The sequence below is a fragment of the Tympanuchus pallidicinctus genome, unplaced genomic scaffold (assembly GCF_026119805.1).
Source record: "Tympanuchus pallidicinctus isolate F22 unplaced genomic scaffold, pur_lepc_1.0 scaffold37, whole genome shotgun sequence".
In the NCBI taxonomy this organism is placed as follows: Eukaryota; Metazoa; Chordata; class Aves; order Galliformes; family Phasianidae; genus Tympanuchus; species Tympanuchus pallidicinctus.
The window spans coordinates 1,543,114-1,557,220 of record NW_026294755.1 but is presented as its reverse complement, the minus strand read 5'-3'; the positions used below and the strand labels follow the sequence as shown (position 1 = coordinate 1,557,220).

Genomic DNA, 14,107 nt, shown 5'->3' with positions numbered 1-14,107 from the left:
GCCATAAACGAGCTGCTGCTGACCCGGGGCCGCGCTGCAGCGACCCCTCTTTATTTGTTTGTTGATTTCAAGTCGTCGGCATTTGAACGTGTAAAAGAGCAACAAAAGAACCTGCCGTGCCTCCACCGCCAGCACTCAGCGCGGCCGTGGGGGGCGGATGGGCCCGGCGGGGGGGGGGGGTGACCCCCAGCACAGAGAGCAGCGTGCCGTGTGATGGATGCTCAGTGCGTTTTATTTCATCAGCACAGTACAAAAATAAATAAAAATAAGGGGGAGGGGAGGGGGGGGCATTAAATTACAGGCACACGGGGCCCCGCGACACGGTCTGTCGGGTTATAAACCACACATACGTACAAACGCACTAAACACACACATACAAAAAGGAGACGAAGATATAAATTAAGAACAATACCCACCAATTTGGTCAACAGATCTACGGAGGAGATTGCACTAAAAAAAAAAACAAACGGACGCGTGGAGCTGCAGCGGATCCCAATGTACAGCGATGGAGGAATGGCACCGTGTGCGGCGGGGCTGCGGCCCCGCTCCGGGTTGGGTTTTTTTGTTGTCGTTGTGTGTGAGCGTGTTTTTTTTTTGTTGTTGTTGTTTTTTCCCTTTTTTTTTTCGGTTTTTTTTTTCGTTTTTTTAATTCCCGAAGACACAAAATGCTCCGATGGCTGCATGCGCGATACCACTGTCAAAGCAACGATGAGAGAAGGGAGGGTGGGGGGCTGGCGGCGGTTCCCCGCTGGTTGGGGTTTGTCCGATAGCAGCAGATGCCGTCCCGGAGGTCCTTCCAACACTCCCGGATCGGTGCCCGACGGGAACCCCGACCCGCAATCACCGCCGCGGGGTCGGCGCTGGGGGCCGCGGCCGCCCGACTGCAGGGGACGCGGACGGGGCGGCGCGGGGCTCCAACACCGCGACCCCTCCGTCGGTCACTTCAATGGGGATCGTCGGTGCCGGGGTCACCTCGAAGGGAATCGGCGGCGGGCCGAGGAGAGCCCTCCTCCGGGCCGCCTCGGAGAGGAGAACGGATGGGGCGGCGGGAGCCCCGAATGGGGGCCGCCTCGGTGGGGATAACGGACGGGGGGAGGGGAAGCCTCCGGCGGAGTCACCTCGGGGCGGCGGCGGTCGGGGCGCTGCGGGGCTCACCGGTCGAGCCCGATGAGCAGACGGCCCTTCTCCTCCGCGCCGCTCTCCTTCTTGAGGTCGGCGAAGACCTGCGTGAAGAAGTGGGGGTCGGCGTTGACCTGCAGCATCTTGGGGCTCATGAGGTCGATGATGGAGAGGCAGCGGTCCCAGAAGGCCTCCTTACAGCTCTCCACCAGGAAGGGCTTCAGCGGGTAGGAGATCTCGTTGCCCATGTAGGAGTAGGAGAGGTACAGGCAGGTGAGCAGCACCGCCTGAAGTTCGTGGTCGCTGCCCACCTCGGCCGAGATGACGTCGCGGCACAGCATGTAGAGGAACACCACGTTGGCCGGCGTGATGAAGCCCTGGTCCTGCCAGCCCTGCAGCAGCAGCGAGCGGTCCACGGAGCGCAGCCACAGCACCGGGTCGGTGGGCGAGAGGTGCTTCAGGCGGTAGCAGCGGCGGCACAGGAACTCGCCCAGGCAGCGCAGCAGTTCGCTGGTGGACGCCTGGACCACCACGCGGCGCGGGGTGGCGGTGGCGGCGGCGGGACCCCCGGGGGGGTTCTTCTGAGCCGGGGGGAGCGCGGCGGCGGAGGAGGAGGAGGAGGAGGAGGGCGGCGGGGGCGCGAAGGTGGCGAGGTTGGCGCAGGAGAGCGATTTCTTCAGGTTCTCGTTGTTGAGGTGGGTGACGTTGCTCTGGTAACCGCCGTTGGGCTGCACCTTTTTGGAGCTTTTCTTCTTGGCCGAGACGGCGGCGATGCGCTTCCAGGGCAGCACCGAGATGAGCGAGTGCCGCTTCAGGCCCTTCTCCTTCGCGTTTTTGCTGTTCTGCACCGCCGTGTAATGCCCCACCGTGGCCGTCCCCTCCTCGAACAGCGGGGCCTTCCGGTAGCTCGGCGACAGCGACAGCACCGTGCCCATGGCGCCGGCCGCCCGCCGGGCCCCGCCGCCCGCCCCGGCCCCGGCCCCGCTCCGCCGCCGCCGCTCAGCGCCGCGCTCAGCCCCGCCCCTCCGCCCCTCCGCCCCGCGCGCTCCCGCCGGCGCAGTGCGCGCCCCCGCGCCGGCCCCGCTCCGCCCCTCCCGCGTCGCCACGTGCGTCCGGCGCGCCGGCGGGGAAAGGAGAGGCCGCGCCCCCTGCGCCGCGAAGCCACGCCCACCGCGCGGAACCACGCCTCCCCATTGGCGCGCTCCGCGCTGACCGCGCCCCCGAGCGGGGCTTTGGCCACGCCCCCCCGCCCGGCGTTACGGAGCCGCGCTTTGCTGCCCGCAGCTCAACGGGAGCCGCCGGCACAGGGAGCAACGCGCTGCTCGGCACAACGCCGACGCTCCGTGCGGGGCGGGCGGCACCGGGCGGCGCCTCAGGGCCCCGCAGCTCAACGCGGGCACGGAACGGCTCGGGGGCGACGCGGAAGGCGCTGGCAGCGCAGCGCAGCGCGGCTCTGAGAGCCGCACAGAAGCCCCCCCCCCCCCCCCCCCCCCAGCAGCTCTGCGCTCCCCCCGCACTGCAGGGGAGGGAGATGAAAGTGAAAGAGAAGAAAAAAAACCCAAACCAAAAAAACCTCATTTTATTGGAACTCATCTGAACATCAGATACAGCGGTGGTGGGCAGCACAGAACCGTTCAACGCGGCGGCGGTGCCCAAAACCCACCCAGAGATCGGGGGGTGGGGGGGAGGGGAAGACGTGGAGGAGGTGCAGTGCTGAGGAACGGGGCGGTGCGGGGCATCCAGCGCTGCGCGGCGGCTCCGGGGCCAACGATGGGGGGGCGGCCGGGTCTCAGCGCCCCAGCAGCGGCGCGAGGCGGAGCGGAGGGCGCGGAGCGGCCCCCAGTGCACGGAGCGGCCGCCGTTCGTCTCCTGCGTTCCGCCGAGTGGCGGCGGGGAGGGGCGCGGCTGGGGCCGCACCGCAGGAACAGCACCGGGAGGGGAGGATTAAAAACTTTCCGAGCGAAAAGTGGAACAAAACGTCTCCTAAAGGATTCACTCTCCCGTCACACACACACGCGGCAGCGCAGGGCCGGCTCTGCACAACACGAGTGGCTGTGAGCAGGGGGGCACGGGGCGCTCCTGCAAAGCGCGGCTGCACCCCTCTCACCTATGTCAGCTTCTTGGCTTTGTTGTAGAGCGAATCCACCACTTTGCTCATGTTCTGAATCGTCTCCAGGGCGGCTTCGTACGTTTTGTCCACGGGGGGTTCGTCGAAGATGATGAGGACGCCCTCGCCCTGGTCGAGGATCCCTGCGAGGCACAGAGCTGCAGTCACTGGGTGCCAAAGGGCTCCGTGTGCCCCAAAGCACAGCAAGAGTGCTGCCGCGGGGCTGAGCACAGCTGGGCAGCACTGAACCGGGCGCTGATTAACGAGCAATTAACACCCCGGATTAATGGAGCGGCAGCGACGCCTCATTGTTTCCCCACACCGTGGGCAGCCTGAGGGGTGCAGAGGGGACCCAGGGCAGCGGTGCGGGGTCTCACCGTGGAACTTCTTGTCCAGGATCATCTGTGAGAGTTTCCTTTCCACGTCCGCCTGGAAATGAAGCGCGCAGATGTTGGGAAACGCTCCCAGCGCCGCCCTGCTGACAGTGGGGCACAGCAGGGCAGGGCAGCCCCACACGCGGCACCAACAGCCGTGCTGCAGCTGAGCCCCTGACACTGGGGTGCCCCCCAGGGCCGCCCTTACCTTGGAGAGCTTGATGAGGCCGGAGATGTGCTCCATCTGTAAGAGCAATGGCGCAGCTGCAGCGCCCCTCTGGGCAAGGGCTGCCGAGGCTTCCCCACAGGGCCCAGACCCACGCATGTCGCAGGGCTGACACTCTGCAGGGCCCCCCAAACTCACTCCCTGCCCCAGACGGCTGCGGCCTCAGCCCTGCCCAACCACAGGAGGGGCTGCTCCTCCCCCGTGTGTCAGCAGAAGGGGAGCGGAGCGCAGCAGGTGTGCAGGGCCCCCAGCAGCACTCGCTGGGCACTGACCTGCACTCGGGAGAAGGGCTCGATGACTCTGATCAGGTTCTGCTCCAATAAGTTGTCGTAGAGCTTTGCCAAGTGAGTGTTAATGATGGGGTCGTCCCGGAGCTCCACTTTGTAATCCGTCAGCGCCTACAGAGCGGGAGCAGTGAGCGCAGCACGGCCACCCCCAGCAGAGCGGAGCACGAGGGGCCGCAGCGTGGGGCACCGCAGCCCCCAGCCCCGCAGCTCCCCAGCTTCACCTTCTCAAAGTCCGCCAGCGAGCGGTTCTTGCTGGCCTGCGCCACGCACTTCAGCGCCTCCGTCTGCAGGGGAAGAAAGGAGCTGCTCGCCTGCGGGGTCGGCAGCAGCGGGGCGAGGATCGGCGCCCAGCAGCACCGGAAGCCCTGGCTGCCCTCCAGCAGGACGAGCTGCTCAGAGCCGCGCTCCCACCTGCCTCCCCGCGTAGCGCAGCGCCAGCTTGCCGCTCACCAGCGCCTGCACGTCCTCAGGGCTGTGGGAAGGAAGGAGCACTGAGCCGCGGCCGCGTTCCCCCCCAGCACCGCCCGCCGCCATCCCCTCTCCCAGCGCCGGCGCCACGTACGCGTTGAGCATGATCTTGCAGAGCAGCATGTACTTGAGGGCCGTGATGGCTTTGGGGTTGTCGATGGAATCGTAGCCCTCAAACGCCTCGTAGAAATAGGAGTAGGCCGTTTTCCAGTCCTTCTCCTCCGCCGCGTGGATGATCCCTGGGGGAGGGGGGGCGATGGGGCTCGACGGGCGCCCACAGCTCCGGCAAGCGGAGCGCCGCGCCGAGCTCCTGCGGTACCTGACTGCATGTCCAGGGCGGCCTGCAGCTTGGGGGGGCAATAGATGGCGTTGGCCGTGGTGCGCGCGGAGGTGAGCGCGGCGCGCGCCTTGGGCAGGTTGCTGAGCGCGTGGTACGTCTTGCTCTCCAGCAGCTGCACCTCCACCAGCAGCGCTTTGTCGTCCATCTTCTTCAGCTCCCGGAGCAGCTGGGAGCCTGCGGGGACAGAGCAGCTGAGCCGGGCTGCGGCATGCGAGGCCAGAAAGGGCAGGGCAGCGGGGCGCCACGCGGCTGGGACGGGGCGGCGCGGCCCCACGGCTCCAGCACAGCCGCACAGGCGCCGCTCCCGGCCGACATGGCGGCGGGGCTCCTCGGGTCCCCAGAGCTGCGGGAGACGCCCCGCTGAGGCTCCACACCCCCAGCCCAGCCCTGCTCCGTCTCAGGCCCCACCGCTCCGACGGAGGAGCGTTTTGAGAGCAGCCGCGGGAGCGGGGCGCCGCCAGAAGAGCAGCACGGCTCCGCTCCGCGCAGCTCGCGGCCGCTGCCGCCGCCCAGCGGGCAACTCACCGAGCTGCAGCGCCTCCTGGTACCGCTTGGTGTCGAAGTACAGCGAGACCAGCCGGGCCTGCGGGCACGAAGGACTGTGGGCTCACGCGGCGGCGCTCCGACCCGTGCGGGGTTCGGCCCCGGCCGGGGAAACGCCGCTGTGAGGCGGGGTGCGAGCAGCGTACCTCCAGAGCCTGGCGGAGGAAGGTCCTCTTCTCAGACTTGGCCCACTCGATGCACTCCAGGCACAGATCGACCTGATGGGAGCAGAAAGAGCAGCGCTGAGCTGCCCACCCAGCAGCATGGCTGAGGGACAGCTGCTGTCACCTCTGGGTTTGCTCCAGGTGACACCGACCACCACCGCCCAGCCCGCAGCTCCATGCAGGCACAGCTCCCAGCGCTCAGTGACAGATGTGAATTACAGCTCCCAGCACGAGGGAAAGTCGAGGCCAGGCTTTCCCCAAGCCTTACAAACCCAAAGCACAAACCTTCCCGCACACACGTGGCTCTCAGGAGCTTTTCCTCACCCCCAGGACAGCCCTGCCGTGCCGGAACACCAAAACAAAGGCTGGGCTCTCCAAGCTTCCCTGAATTGCTGCTGAAATCCCAACTTCTGAACCCCTGGGTTTGGTTTGGAAGCTCTGGGCGCAGCAGCGCTGCTCCTCGGGGGCGGCCGCACAGCCCAGCACAGAGCAAGCAGAGGACGAGGGCAGCCCTGCAGCAGCTGCCAGCCCTGCAGCCCTCAGCCCTCCTCATCAACCAGGACGCCACGGCAGCCGCTCGTTAAGCAGGTGAGCAGTGGGAGGCAGCCTCACCTCCTGGCCCGTGGCCGCCTCCATGTCGAGGAACAGGTCGAGCAGGGAGCGCACCAGGCGGGCGGCCTTGGCCTTGCTGATGGAGTTCAGGAACGGCCGCACGTATTTCAGGAGCCCCCCCAGCTCTGCACGGGGGGAAGCAGAACAGAAGCGCAGCTGGGCGACCTCAGCACCGCAGTGCAGAAGTGCTCCTGGCACAACACCGAGTGTCTTCTCCCCCACCAACCCTTTCCCAACCATCTGAAAGTTTCGTCAAAGCCCAGCAGCTCTCCCTCCCCCCATCCTCTCACCCCCAGCTCTGCTGAAGGCTCGGTCAGAGCAGCCCCCGCTCCAGGAGGTCCTTCATGCCCCAAACGCCCCGAATCCCAGCACAGGCACCACAGGCACCGAACGCAGCCCCCAGGACCAGCGCTCCCAGCCCCCCCTCACCTTCTGCCTGCCCCGTCTTGGCCAGCAGCGACCCCAGCTCCAGGATGCTCTGCTCCTTGACCTGCACCGCTTCCTCATCGTTCTCCTGGACGTCGCGTTTCACTGGAAGAGAGCACAGCAGTGCTGGGGGCCCCCGGAGGATCGGCGCCGCTGTCAGGCAGCACGGCGACAGCCAGCAGTGCCACGGCCAGCGCCGCTGCCACACGCGGCCTGCGCTGCCCAGCACAGGGGCTGAGGCCCCACACCCCCAGCCCAGCCCTGCTCCTCCCGTCTCAGGCCCCACGCCTCGCCTGTCCCCCAGCCCCCAGCCCCCTCCATAGCACACAGCACACACCTCGCGCACTCCTCACCCCTTAGCCCACACCTCCCACCCCATAAGTCCTAAACCCCCACCTCCCACCCCTTACCCACAGCCCCCACCCCACACTTCATACCCCACACACCCTCTACCTCTCAACCCACACCCTGCACCTCGTGTCCCCCAGCCCACACCCCCAACCCTCCATCCTACACCAAAGCCCCACACCCCACTCACACTCCCCTCACACCCCTGACCCACAGACCCTCACCATGACACCCCCAGAACCCCCACACGGTGCTGAGGGCACCCCAAGCACTGCCCCACGGCACCCCTGGGAAGAAACCCCATATCCTATATAAGCACTCCCCTTAACCCACATCCTACATCCTGGCCCATACGTCATAACCCCATAACTCACACCCTGCATCACATACTCCACACCCCCTCTCCTGTACCCCGTACATCCCACAACCCCACACCCCCAGCAGCCCCCATCCCACCCCAACCCTCACCCACAGATCCTGTGTCACCCCCAAAGCCCCTCACACAGCACCGAGGGCGCTCCACCTGCTGCCCCATGGCACCCAATCAACTCTGTGCAAGGGGAGACAGCAGCAGGACAAAGGGAGATGGTTGGAAGCTGAGGGAGGGCAGATGGAGGTTGGATGTCAGGGGAAGTTCTGTGCTGTGAGAGCGGTGAGGGGCTGGAACAGCTGCCCAGAGAGGCTGTGATGCCCCATCCATCCCTGGAGGTGTTCAAGGCCGGGTTGGATGGGGCCCTGGGCAGCCTGGGCTGCTGTGAAATGTGGCAGGGGGTTGGAGCTCCGTGATCCTTGAGGTCCCTCCCAGCCCAGGCCATTCTGTGATCCCTGGGGGTGAACCCCATGTCCCCTTACCCCACACGTCACACGCCCACAATGCAGCCCCCTCACTCCACTCTATGGCTCCCACCCCCCACCCTGTATGTGCCACAGCGCTGTTACCCCACAGCCCAGCAGCTCCCCACCCCCAACAGTACCTGCCCCACCCCAACCCCTGTCCTGTCCCGACCCACAGCCCCTCACCATCACACCCCACAGCCCCTCACACAGCACTGAGGGCAACTCCAACTTCTGCTCCGTGGCACCACCAGAGGAACCCCACATCCCACACAACCCACATCATGTCCCCGTAACTCACACCCCACGTTCTCTACCCAAAACCCATTACCCCGTTCATCCCATACCCCCAGCAGCCCCTATCCCACCCCAACCTCTACCCACAGACCCAGAGGAGGGCACTGAGATGATCAGAGGGCTGGAGCAGCTCTCCTATGAGGGAAGGTTGAGGGAACTGGGCTTGTTTAGCTTGGAGAAGAGAAAGCTGTAGGGAGACCTCATGGTGGCCTTCCAGTGCTTGAAGGGAGTGGATTGACAGGAGGGGAAATGGCTGTTTGTGAGGGTGGATGGTGACAGGACAAGGGAGAATGGTTTTAAACTGAAACAGGGGAGGTCGAGGTTGGATATGAGGAGGAAGTTTTTGAGCCAGAGGGTGGTGAGGCACTGGCACAGGTTGCCCAAGGAGGCTGTGGATGCCCCATCCCTGCAGGCATTCAAGGCCAGGCTGGATGTGGCTCTGGGCAGCCTGGGCTGCTGGTTGGTGACCTGCACACAGCAGGGGGTTGGAGCCAGGTGATCACTGTGCTCCTTTGCAGCCCAGGCCCTTCTGTCACTCTGTGATTCTCACCACCACTCCCAAAGCCCCTCACACAGCACTCACGGCGCCGCAGCCGCTGCCCCACACGTCACAGCCCAACCTCACGGGGAGCCGCAAACCCCAAACCCCAACCCGCCCCCCCCCCCAATCCCCGCCATTCCGGACCCGCCGCCCCGAGCCCAGCAGGCCGCGCCGCGCCGTGAGTCAGCAGCCGGCCGCGCCGCGGCACGGAGGGGGCGGGGATCGGCCGGGAGCCGCCCGAGGGATCGCAGGGAGCCCCGGGGCTCACCGATGGAGTGCAGGATGCCGATGGACGCCTCGCGGTCGGTGGACAGCAGGGACTGCGCGCGCTGGAACTCCAACACCGCCGCCGCCGCCATCTTAGCTCTGTTCGCTCCTCCTCGCGGCCGGCGGCGGAAGCCCCGCCCCCCCGGGGACGCCTACTTCCGGTGCGCGGGATGGCGGGAGGTGTAGTCCGCGGAGGGGGCGGGGCCTGGGGATGAGGAAGAGGAGCCCACTTCCTGCCGTGAGGGCCGATGGGAGTTGTAGGCCGGGGCGTCCCGACACCCGCACGGCGGCCGACATCGCAGCCCCCAAACCACAGCCCGCAGCCCGCACCCTTCACTCCGTGCTCCACCCCCACGCCCCATACCCATCACGCCACACCCCACATCCTGCATCCTGCACCCCACATCCTGTATCCCATACCCCGCACCCCACACTCTGCATCCCCTGTCCCACACCCCATACATCACACACCCCATATCCTCTATTCTCTCTCCTGTATCCCATACTCCTCTCCTAACACAAACCCCTCACCCATATCCCACACTCCGTATCTGATGCCCCATATCCTATAACCCGTGTCCCCTAACACTGATCTCCCACCCTGTACCCCACACCCCCACCCCACACCCCCAACATCCCATATGTCCAGCACTCCATATCCCCTAACGCATCTCATGCCCCACATCCCCGTACCATACCCCATACCGCCACCCCACACCCCGTATCCCACACCCCACATCCCCATACACCTATCCCATCCCCCACCCCCCATCATGCTCCCCCATGCTGAGTCTCTGCCCCACATCGCTCACCCCGCAGCCCTGGGCCACCCCCAGCCCCGCCGCAACCCTTGTCCCCTTTACTGCCCCCACATCCCATAATTGCCCCCAACTCATAACTGCTCCCCACTCCCCATCACTGCCCCCCACACGCTATAGGGTGGTTCACTGCTCTGTTTGGGCAGCGCTCCTCGGGCTCAGATCGCCTCCGGTTTAATGAATGGGCGCAGCTGCAGAAAAGCCCCAAGAGAGAAACCGGGGTTTGTGGAGGCCCAGAAGTGGGATTTGGGATCACAGAACTGCAGAGATGGGATTTGGGATCCCGGATCCCCACCGTTTGTGGGGCGGGCGGCAGGGGGTGACGCAGCCCCACGGAGCGGCACGGAGGCTCCGATCCGGGGCGTTTCGTTCCTCCGCTGCGGCCGTGGGGGGTCGGGGGTGCGCGGGGGGGGGGGAGGGGGAGTGCGGGAACGGGCGGGGGGGGGGCGGGACACGAAGAGTGAGAAATTGCGTTTGGGGCGAGGAGAAACCGCTATGGAGGAGGGGAGGAGAAATGGGGAGGAGGGATAAAGAGAGAAATGGGAGAGAGAGAGAAAGGGGCGGAGGGGAGAGGGGAGAAGGGGGAGAGGGAGGGAAAAAAGGGGGAAAAAAGAAAAATTGAGGAAAATAGGAAAGAAAAGCAGAGAAAATGGAAAAGAGAAAAAGAAAAATAAAATCGAGGGGAAAAAAGAAACAAGAAAAATAGAGGAAAAAGTAGAAAGAAAAAAAGAAGAAAATGGAAAGGAGAAAAAAGGAGAAAAAAGGAGGAAAAAAAAGAAAGGAAAAATAATAAAAAGAAAAAAAAAAGAAAAAAGAAAAAAAAAAGAGAGAAATGAGGAAATAAAAAAGAGAGGAAAGAGAAGCGCCAGGCCGGGCGGCAGCACAGCGGGGCTCAGCCCCACACACACAGATCCCAAACCCGACCCACAGCCACACAGCTGCTCCTCCTGCTGCTCTGCCCCACTGCCTGCCGTGTGCGGCGAACCTGAGCAAGGGGGGAACCTCATTAATGGGAACCTCATTAATGGGGGAACCTGCAGCAATGGGGGAACCTCATTAATGGGAACCTCATTAATGGGAACCTCCATCATTGGAGGAACTTCCATGAATGAGAACCTCCAGCCTAACAAACCTGAAGCTGTGGAATTCCATCAGTGCAAACCTCCACCAGTGGGGGAACCCCCAGCAGTGGGAACTTCCACCAGTGGGGACCTGCCAGTGGGAATCGCCCTTCCGGCAGCACTTCTATCTGTGGGGGAACCTCTGTCAGCGTGAGCCTCCTTTAATGGGAAACCCCATCAATGGGGGAACCTCCATCAGCTGGGGAGCCCAAATCAGTGGGAATCTCCATCAGTGGAGGAACTTCCGTGAGTGAGAACCTCCAGCAGTACGAACTTCCATCAGTGGAACCTCCATCACTGGGAACCTCTGTGAGTGGGAACAGCCGTCAGTGGGACCTCCGTCACGGAGGGAACCTCCTTCAGTGGGAACCTTCCATCATTGGGAACCTCCTCAGTGGAACCTGCATCAGCGGGGCAACGTCCACTGCAGGGAAACCTTGGTGACAGGGAGAACGATGGTCGTGGGGAAACTGATAGGGGAAGCTCCATCTCAGCAAGGCCCTGCTGTGAAGAAGCCTCCATCCTGGGGTACCTCAATAATGGGGGAAGCTCCCCCAGGGGGGAAGGCTCTGCCAAGGAGGAGAGCTCCAGCGTAGGACAAACCGGCATTGTGGGGAGACCTCCGGCGGGGAGGAGCCTCCATCAGGGGGGAAACCTTCGTCAGGAGGACGTTTCCATCGTGGGGGAACCTCTGGTGTGGGGCGGCGCCCAGCAGGGGGGATCCTGTCCTAGAGGAAACCTCCATTGAGGAGACCTCAGTCATGGGGAAACCGGCATCCCTGCGACACCTCCGTACCGGGGGAGCCGCGCAGCGGGGCAGCCTCCAGGGCGCAGAAAAGCCCCGCGCCGAGCAGCGCTCAGCAGGGATCCGCCCCCCCCCCCGCACGCTCGCCCCTCTTTCTGCCCCCGCCCCCCTCTCAGCGCCGCTCTCCCCCTCGCGCACCCCGCGCTCCCCCCGCGCCTCTTGAGCAATAAGGCTGGGATTAATAAAGCCGCCGAGCCCTCGCTAATGGACTCCAGCTGCAAAAACATTCCCTGCATTCAGAGGCTGCTCTGTCTCCGGAGCTCCGCGCGCTGCTCAGCCCCGGCCGAATTCCTGCCCGGCCCCCGCGGGACAGCTGGGCCGGAAAAGCCAGCGTGGATGGCGGCCGTGGGGAGGGGGGTGTGGGGCACGTGGGGGTGGGACGGGCGGGGGGTGCCGGGGGGGCACTGCAGCATTGATGGCTGCGAGGAGGGAGGGGCCGGGCCGCCCCCCATCTGTCCCTTGCTACCTTTCCGTGCCCATCCATCCCGTGTCCATCACCCCACATCCGTCCTTCCAGAACCAGCCATCCCACGTGCACCCATCCCGTGTCCAGCCACCCTATGTCCATCCATCCCGTGTCCATCTGTCCGGTGTCCGTGAATCCCGTGTCCACCCAGTGCCTACTCATCTATGTCCACCCATCCCACATCCATCCATCCCATATCCATCCACTCATCCCATGTCCATCCATCCCATATCCATCCATCCCATATCCATCCACCCATCCCATTTCCATCCATCCATCCCATGTCCACCCATCCCATATTCACCCATCCCATATCCATCCATCCCATATCCATCCATCCATCCATATTCACCCATCCCATATCTACCCATCCCATATTCATCCACCCATCCCATGTCCATCCATCCTGTGCCACCTGCCTGTATCCATGCACTGTGTCCATCTGTCCCATGTCCATCTATCCGTACCCCTCCATCCTATGTCTGCCTGTCCTGTGTCAACCCACTCCATGTCCACCCAACGTCAGTCTTTCCATATCCATCCATGCTGCGTCCATCTGTCCCACGTCCATCTGTCCCCTGTTCACCTACCCCACGTCTGTCACCCCACATCCGCCTGTCCCACACCCCCCCATTCCTCTCCATCCCTCCCCGTCCATCCCATCATCCCTGGACGAACAGGGATGCGCTGAGCCCCCAGCCCCGTGTCCGTCATGCTGCCCCATGTCCTGCCACGGATGTGGGCCGGATGCGGGGCACCAGCTGCCCCCGCTCCCATCCTCACCTCCTCCGGGATGGGTGACCCTGCGGGGTGGGGAATGGGGACAGGAGACGGAGGAACCCAGGGACGCGGGGACGCCGCCATCCCACGGCGCTCCAAGCTGAGCGGCCGCCACCGGGCCGTGCGGGACGTCGGGGCCGCCCCACATCAGCGGGACCAAAGCCCAGGTGAGGCATCGGGGACGACCGCGCGCAGTGCGCGGCGACGGGGCAGGGCTGTAATCGGGCTCCGCTGCGCCGGGCAGCTGAGCAAACAGCGCGGGGCTCCTCGGCGGACATCAAAGGCTGCACTGAGCAGCGGCGTTTGCCGCCCCTGCGCTTTGCTCCAACGGGACGGGATGGGGGCAGCGGGGCCACGCGGCCTCAACCGCACTGAGGACCGCCGGGGTCCTGCGGGCAGCGGCGGGGTCGGCGCCCGTCGTCACCGACGCGGGGCTCCGCGCTCCTGCTGCGCTGAGGGCAGAGCTCGAGGCGCCCCGTCCTCGTGGTGCCGGCCGGACGCGGGCGGCCCCTGGTGTGGGCGCTGAGGGGACGCACGAGGCGAAGCCTCCAGCTCCTCCCAACCGAAAAACTCCCCGATGAACCCCTGCGAGGCCCCGGCCCGCTCGCCTCCCCCCCCCGCAGGAGTGCTGGGCCCCTGAGCGCGGCCAGAGCCCGCATCGCTGCCCGCGGCCTCCCCCCGTGCCCGGCGATGCTTTCAGCCCCAGGCGGAGCCCCGCAGCCCCGCAGCCCCGAACGCGGGATCCCCCCGCAGCCCCTGGCCCCACATCTCCCGCACGGCCGGGGGGGTTGGGGCCAAACCCCACCCGACCCATTGTGTTGCGCCCCCCAAGGCACAGAAGGAAGCGGGGCAACAAACCTCGGCCCCTCCGGGTGGGGCCCCCAGCACAGCTCTGCCGGCCCCCCACCCCCACCCCCCCCGGCTCATCGCTGGAAAATCCAGCCGGATCCAAGGAGTTTTTCCTTTCCAAAACGCGCTGCAGACGCGCGAGGCGCTGCCGTAACCCCTTCGGGTCCTTCCTGCCCCAAACCCGGCACGTTTCATCAGTGGCGCACGCAGGGTTTGGGGACCCGCGGGGCTTTGGGGCTGCCCGGCTCCCAGCCCAGCCCGGCTCCGCTCCGCTCACCACCAACTTTTTTCCGCCCCGCAGCACAGCGATGCCGC

At 65.1% G+C, this 14,107-nt stretch overlaps 2 protein-coding genes and 1 long non-coding RNA gene across 5 annotated transcripts; all 3 read right to left on the bottom strand.

Moving 5' to 3' along the window:
* Nucleotides 1–13: 13 nt before the first annotated feature.
* Nucleotides 14–2,093, bottom strand: CDK5R1 (cyclin dependent kinase 5 regulatory subunit 1). The gene has a single exon (XM_052699680.1). The coding sequence runs from the start codon at nucleotides 2,052–2,054 to the stop codon at nucleotides 1,152–1,154; it is 903 nt and encodes a 300-aa protein (XP_052555640.1). The 5' UTR covers nucleotides 2,055–2,093; the 3' UTR covers nucleotides 14–1,151.
* A 908-nt stretch (nucleotides 2,094–3,001) lies between these two features.
* PSMD11 (proteasome 26S subunit, non-ATPase 11) lies at nucleotides 3,002–9,096 on the bottom strand. Of its 3 annotated transcripts, none has more exons than XM_052699677.1 (14): nucleotides 8,955–9,095; nucleotides 6,670–6,771; nucleotides 6,241–6,365; nucleotides 5,611–5,682; nucleotides 5,447–5,504; nucleotides 4,901–5,095; nucleotides 4,676–4,820; nucleotides 4,525–4,585; nucleotides 4,335–4,397; nucleotides 4,099–4,224; nucleotides 3,809–3,844; nucleotides 3,604–3,655; nucleotides 3,227–3,369; nucleotides 3,002–3,024 (listed from the first exon to the last, which is right to left on the bottom strand). In XM_052699677.1, exons 1-13 carry the CDS (start codon nucleotides 9,043–9,045, stop codon nucleotides 3,227–3,229), a joined length of 1,269 nt encoding a protein of 422 aa, XP_052555637.1. In that variant the 5' UTR covers nucleotides 9,046–9,095; the 3' UTR covers nucleotides 3,002–3,024. The 3 variants fall into 3 exon arrangements, with proteins under 3 accessions (XP_052555637.1, XP_052555636.1, XP_052555638.1); XM_052699676.1 differs by having other exon boundaries at nucleotides 3,012–3,154; XM_052699678.1 differs by lacking the exon at nucleotides 3,002–3,024 and having other exon boundaries at nucleotides 3,246–3,369; nucleotides 3,809–3,942; nucleotides 8,955–9,096.
* Nucleotides 9,097–10,194: 1,098 nt separating this feature from the next.
* Nucleotides 10,195–11,761, bottom strand: LOC128088830 (uncharacterized). The gene is made up of 3 exons (XR_008210396.1): nucleotides 11,151–11,761; nucleotides 10,824–10,887; nucleotides 10,195–10,788 (listed from the first exon to the last, which is right to left on the bottom strand). It is a non-coding gene; the product is annotated as an uncharacterized LOC128088830 (long non-coding RNA).
* Nucleotides 11,762–14,107: the final 2,346 nt, after the last annotated feature.

Coding starts and splice junctions, on each gene's coding strand:
- PSMD11 (XM_052699677.1), bottom strand. CDS start 9,045: ATGGCGGCGGCGGCGGTGTTGGAGTTCCAGCGCGCGCAGTCCCTGCTG. Junction 6,366..6,669: donor CAAGACGGGGCAGGCAGAAG/GTGAGGGGGGGC, acceptor CCCCCCGTGCAG/AGCTGGGGGGGCTCCTGAAA. Junction 4,586..4,675: donor TGCAAGATCATGCTCAACGC/GTACGTGGCGCC, acceptor TCCTTCCCACAG/CCCTGAGGACGTGCAGGCGC.
- CDK5R1 (XM_052699680.1), bottom strand. CDS start 2,054: ATGGGCACGGTGCTGTCGCTGTCGCCGAGCTACCGGAAGGCCCCGCTG.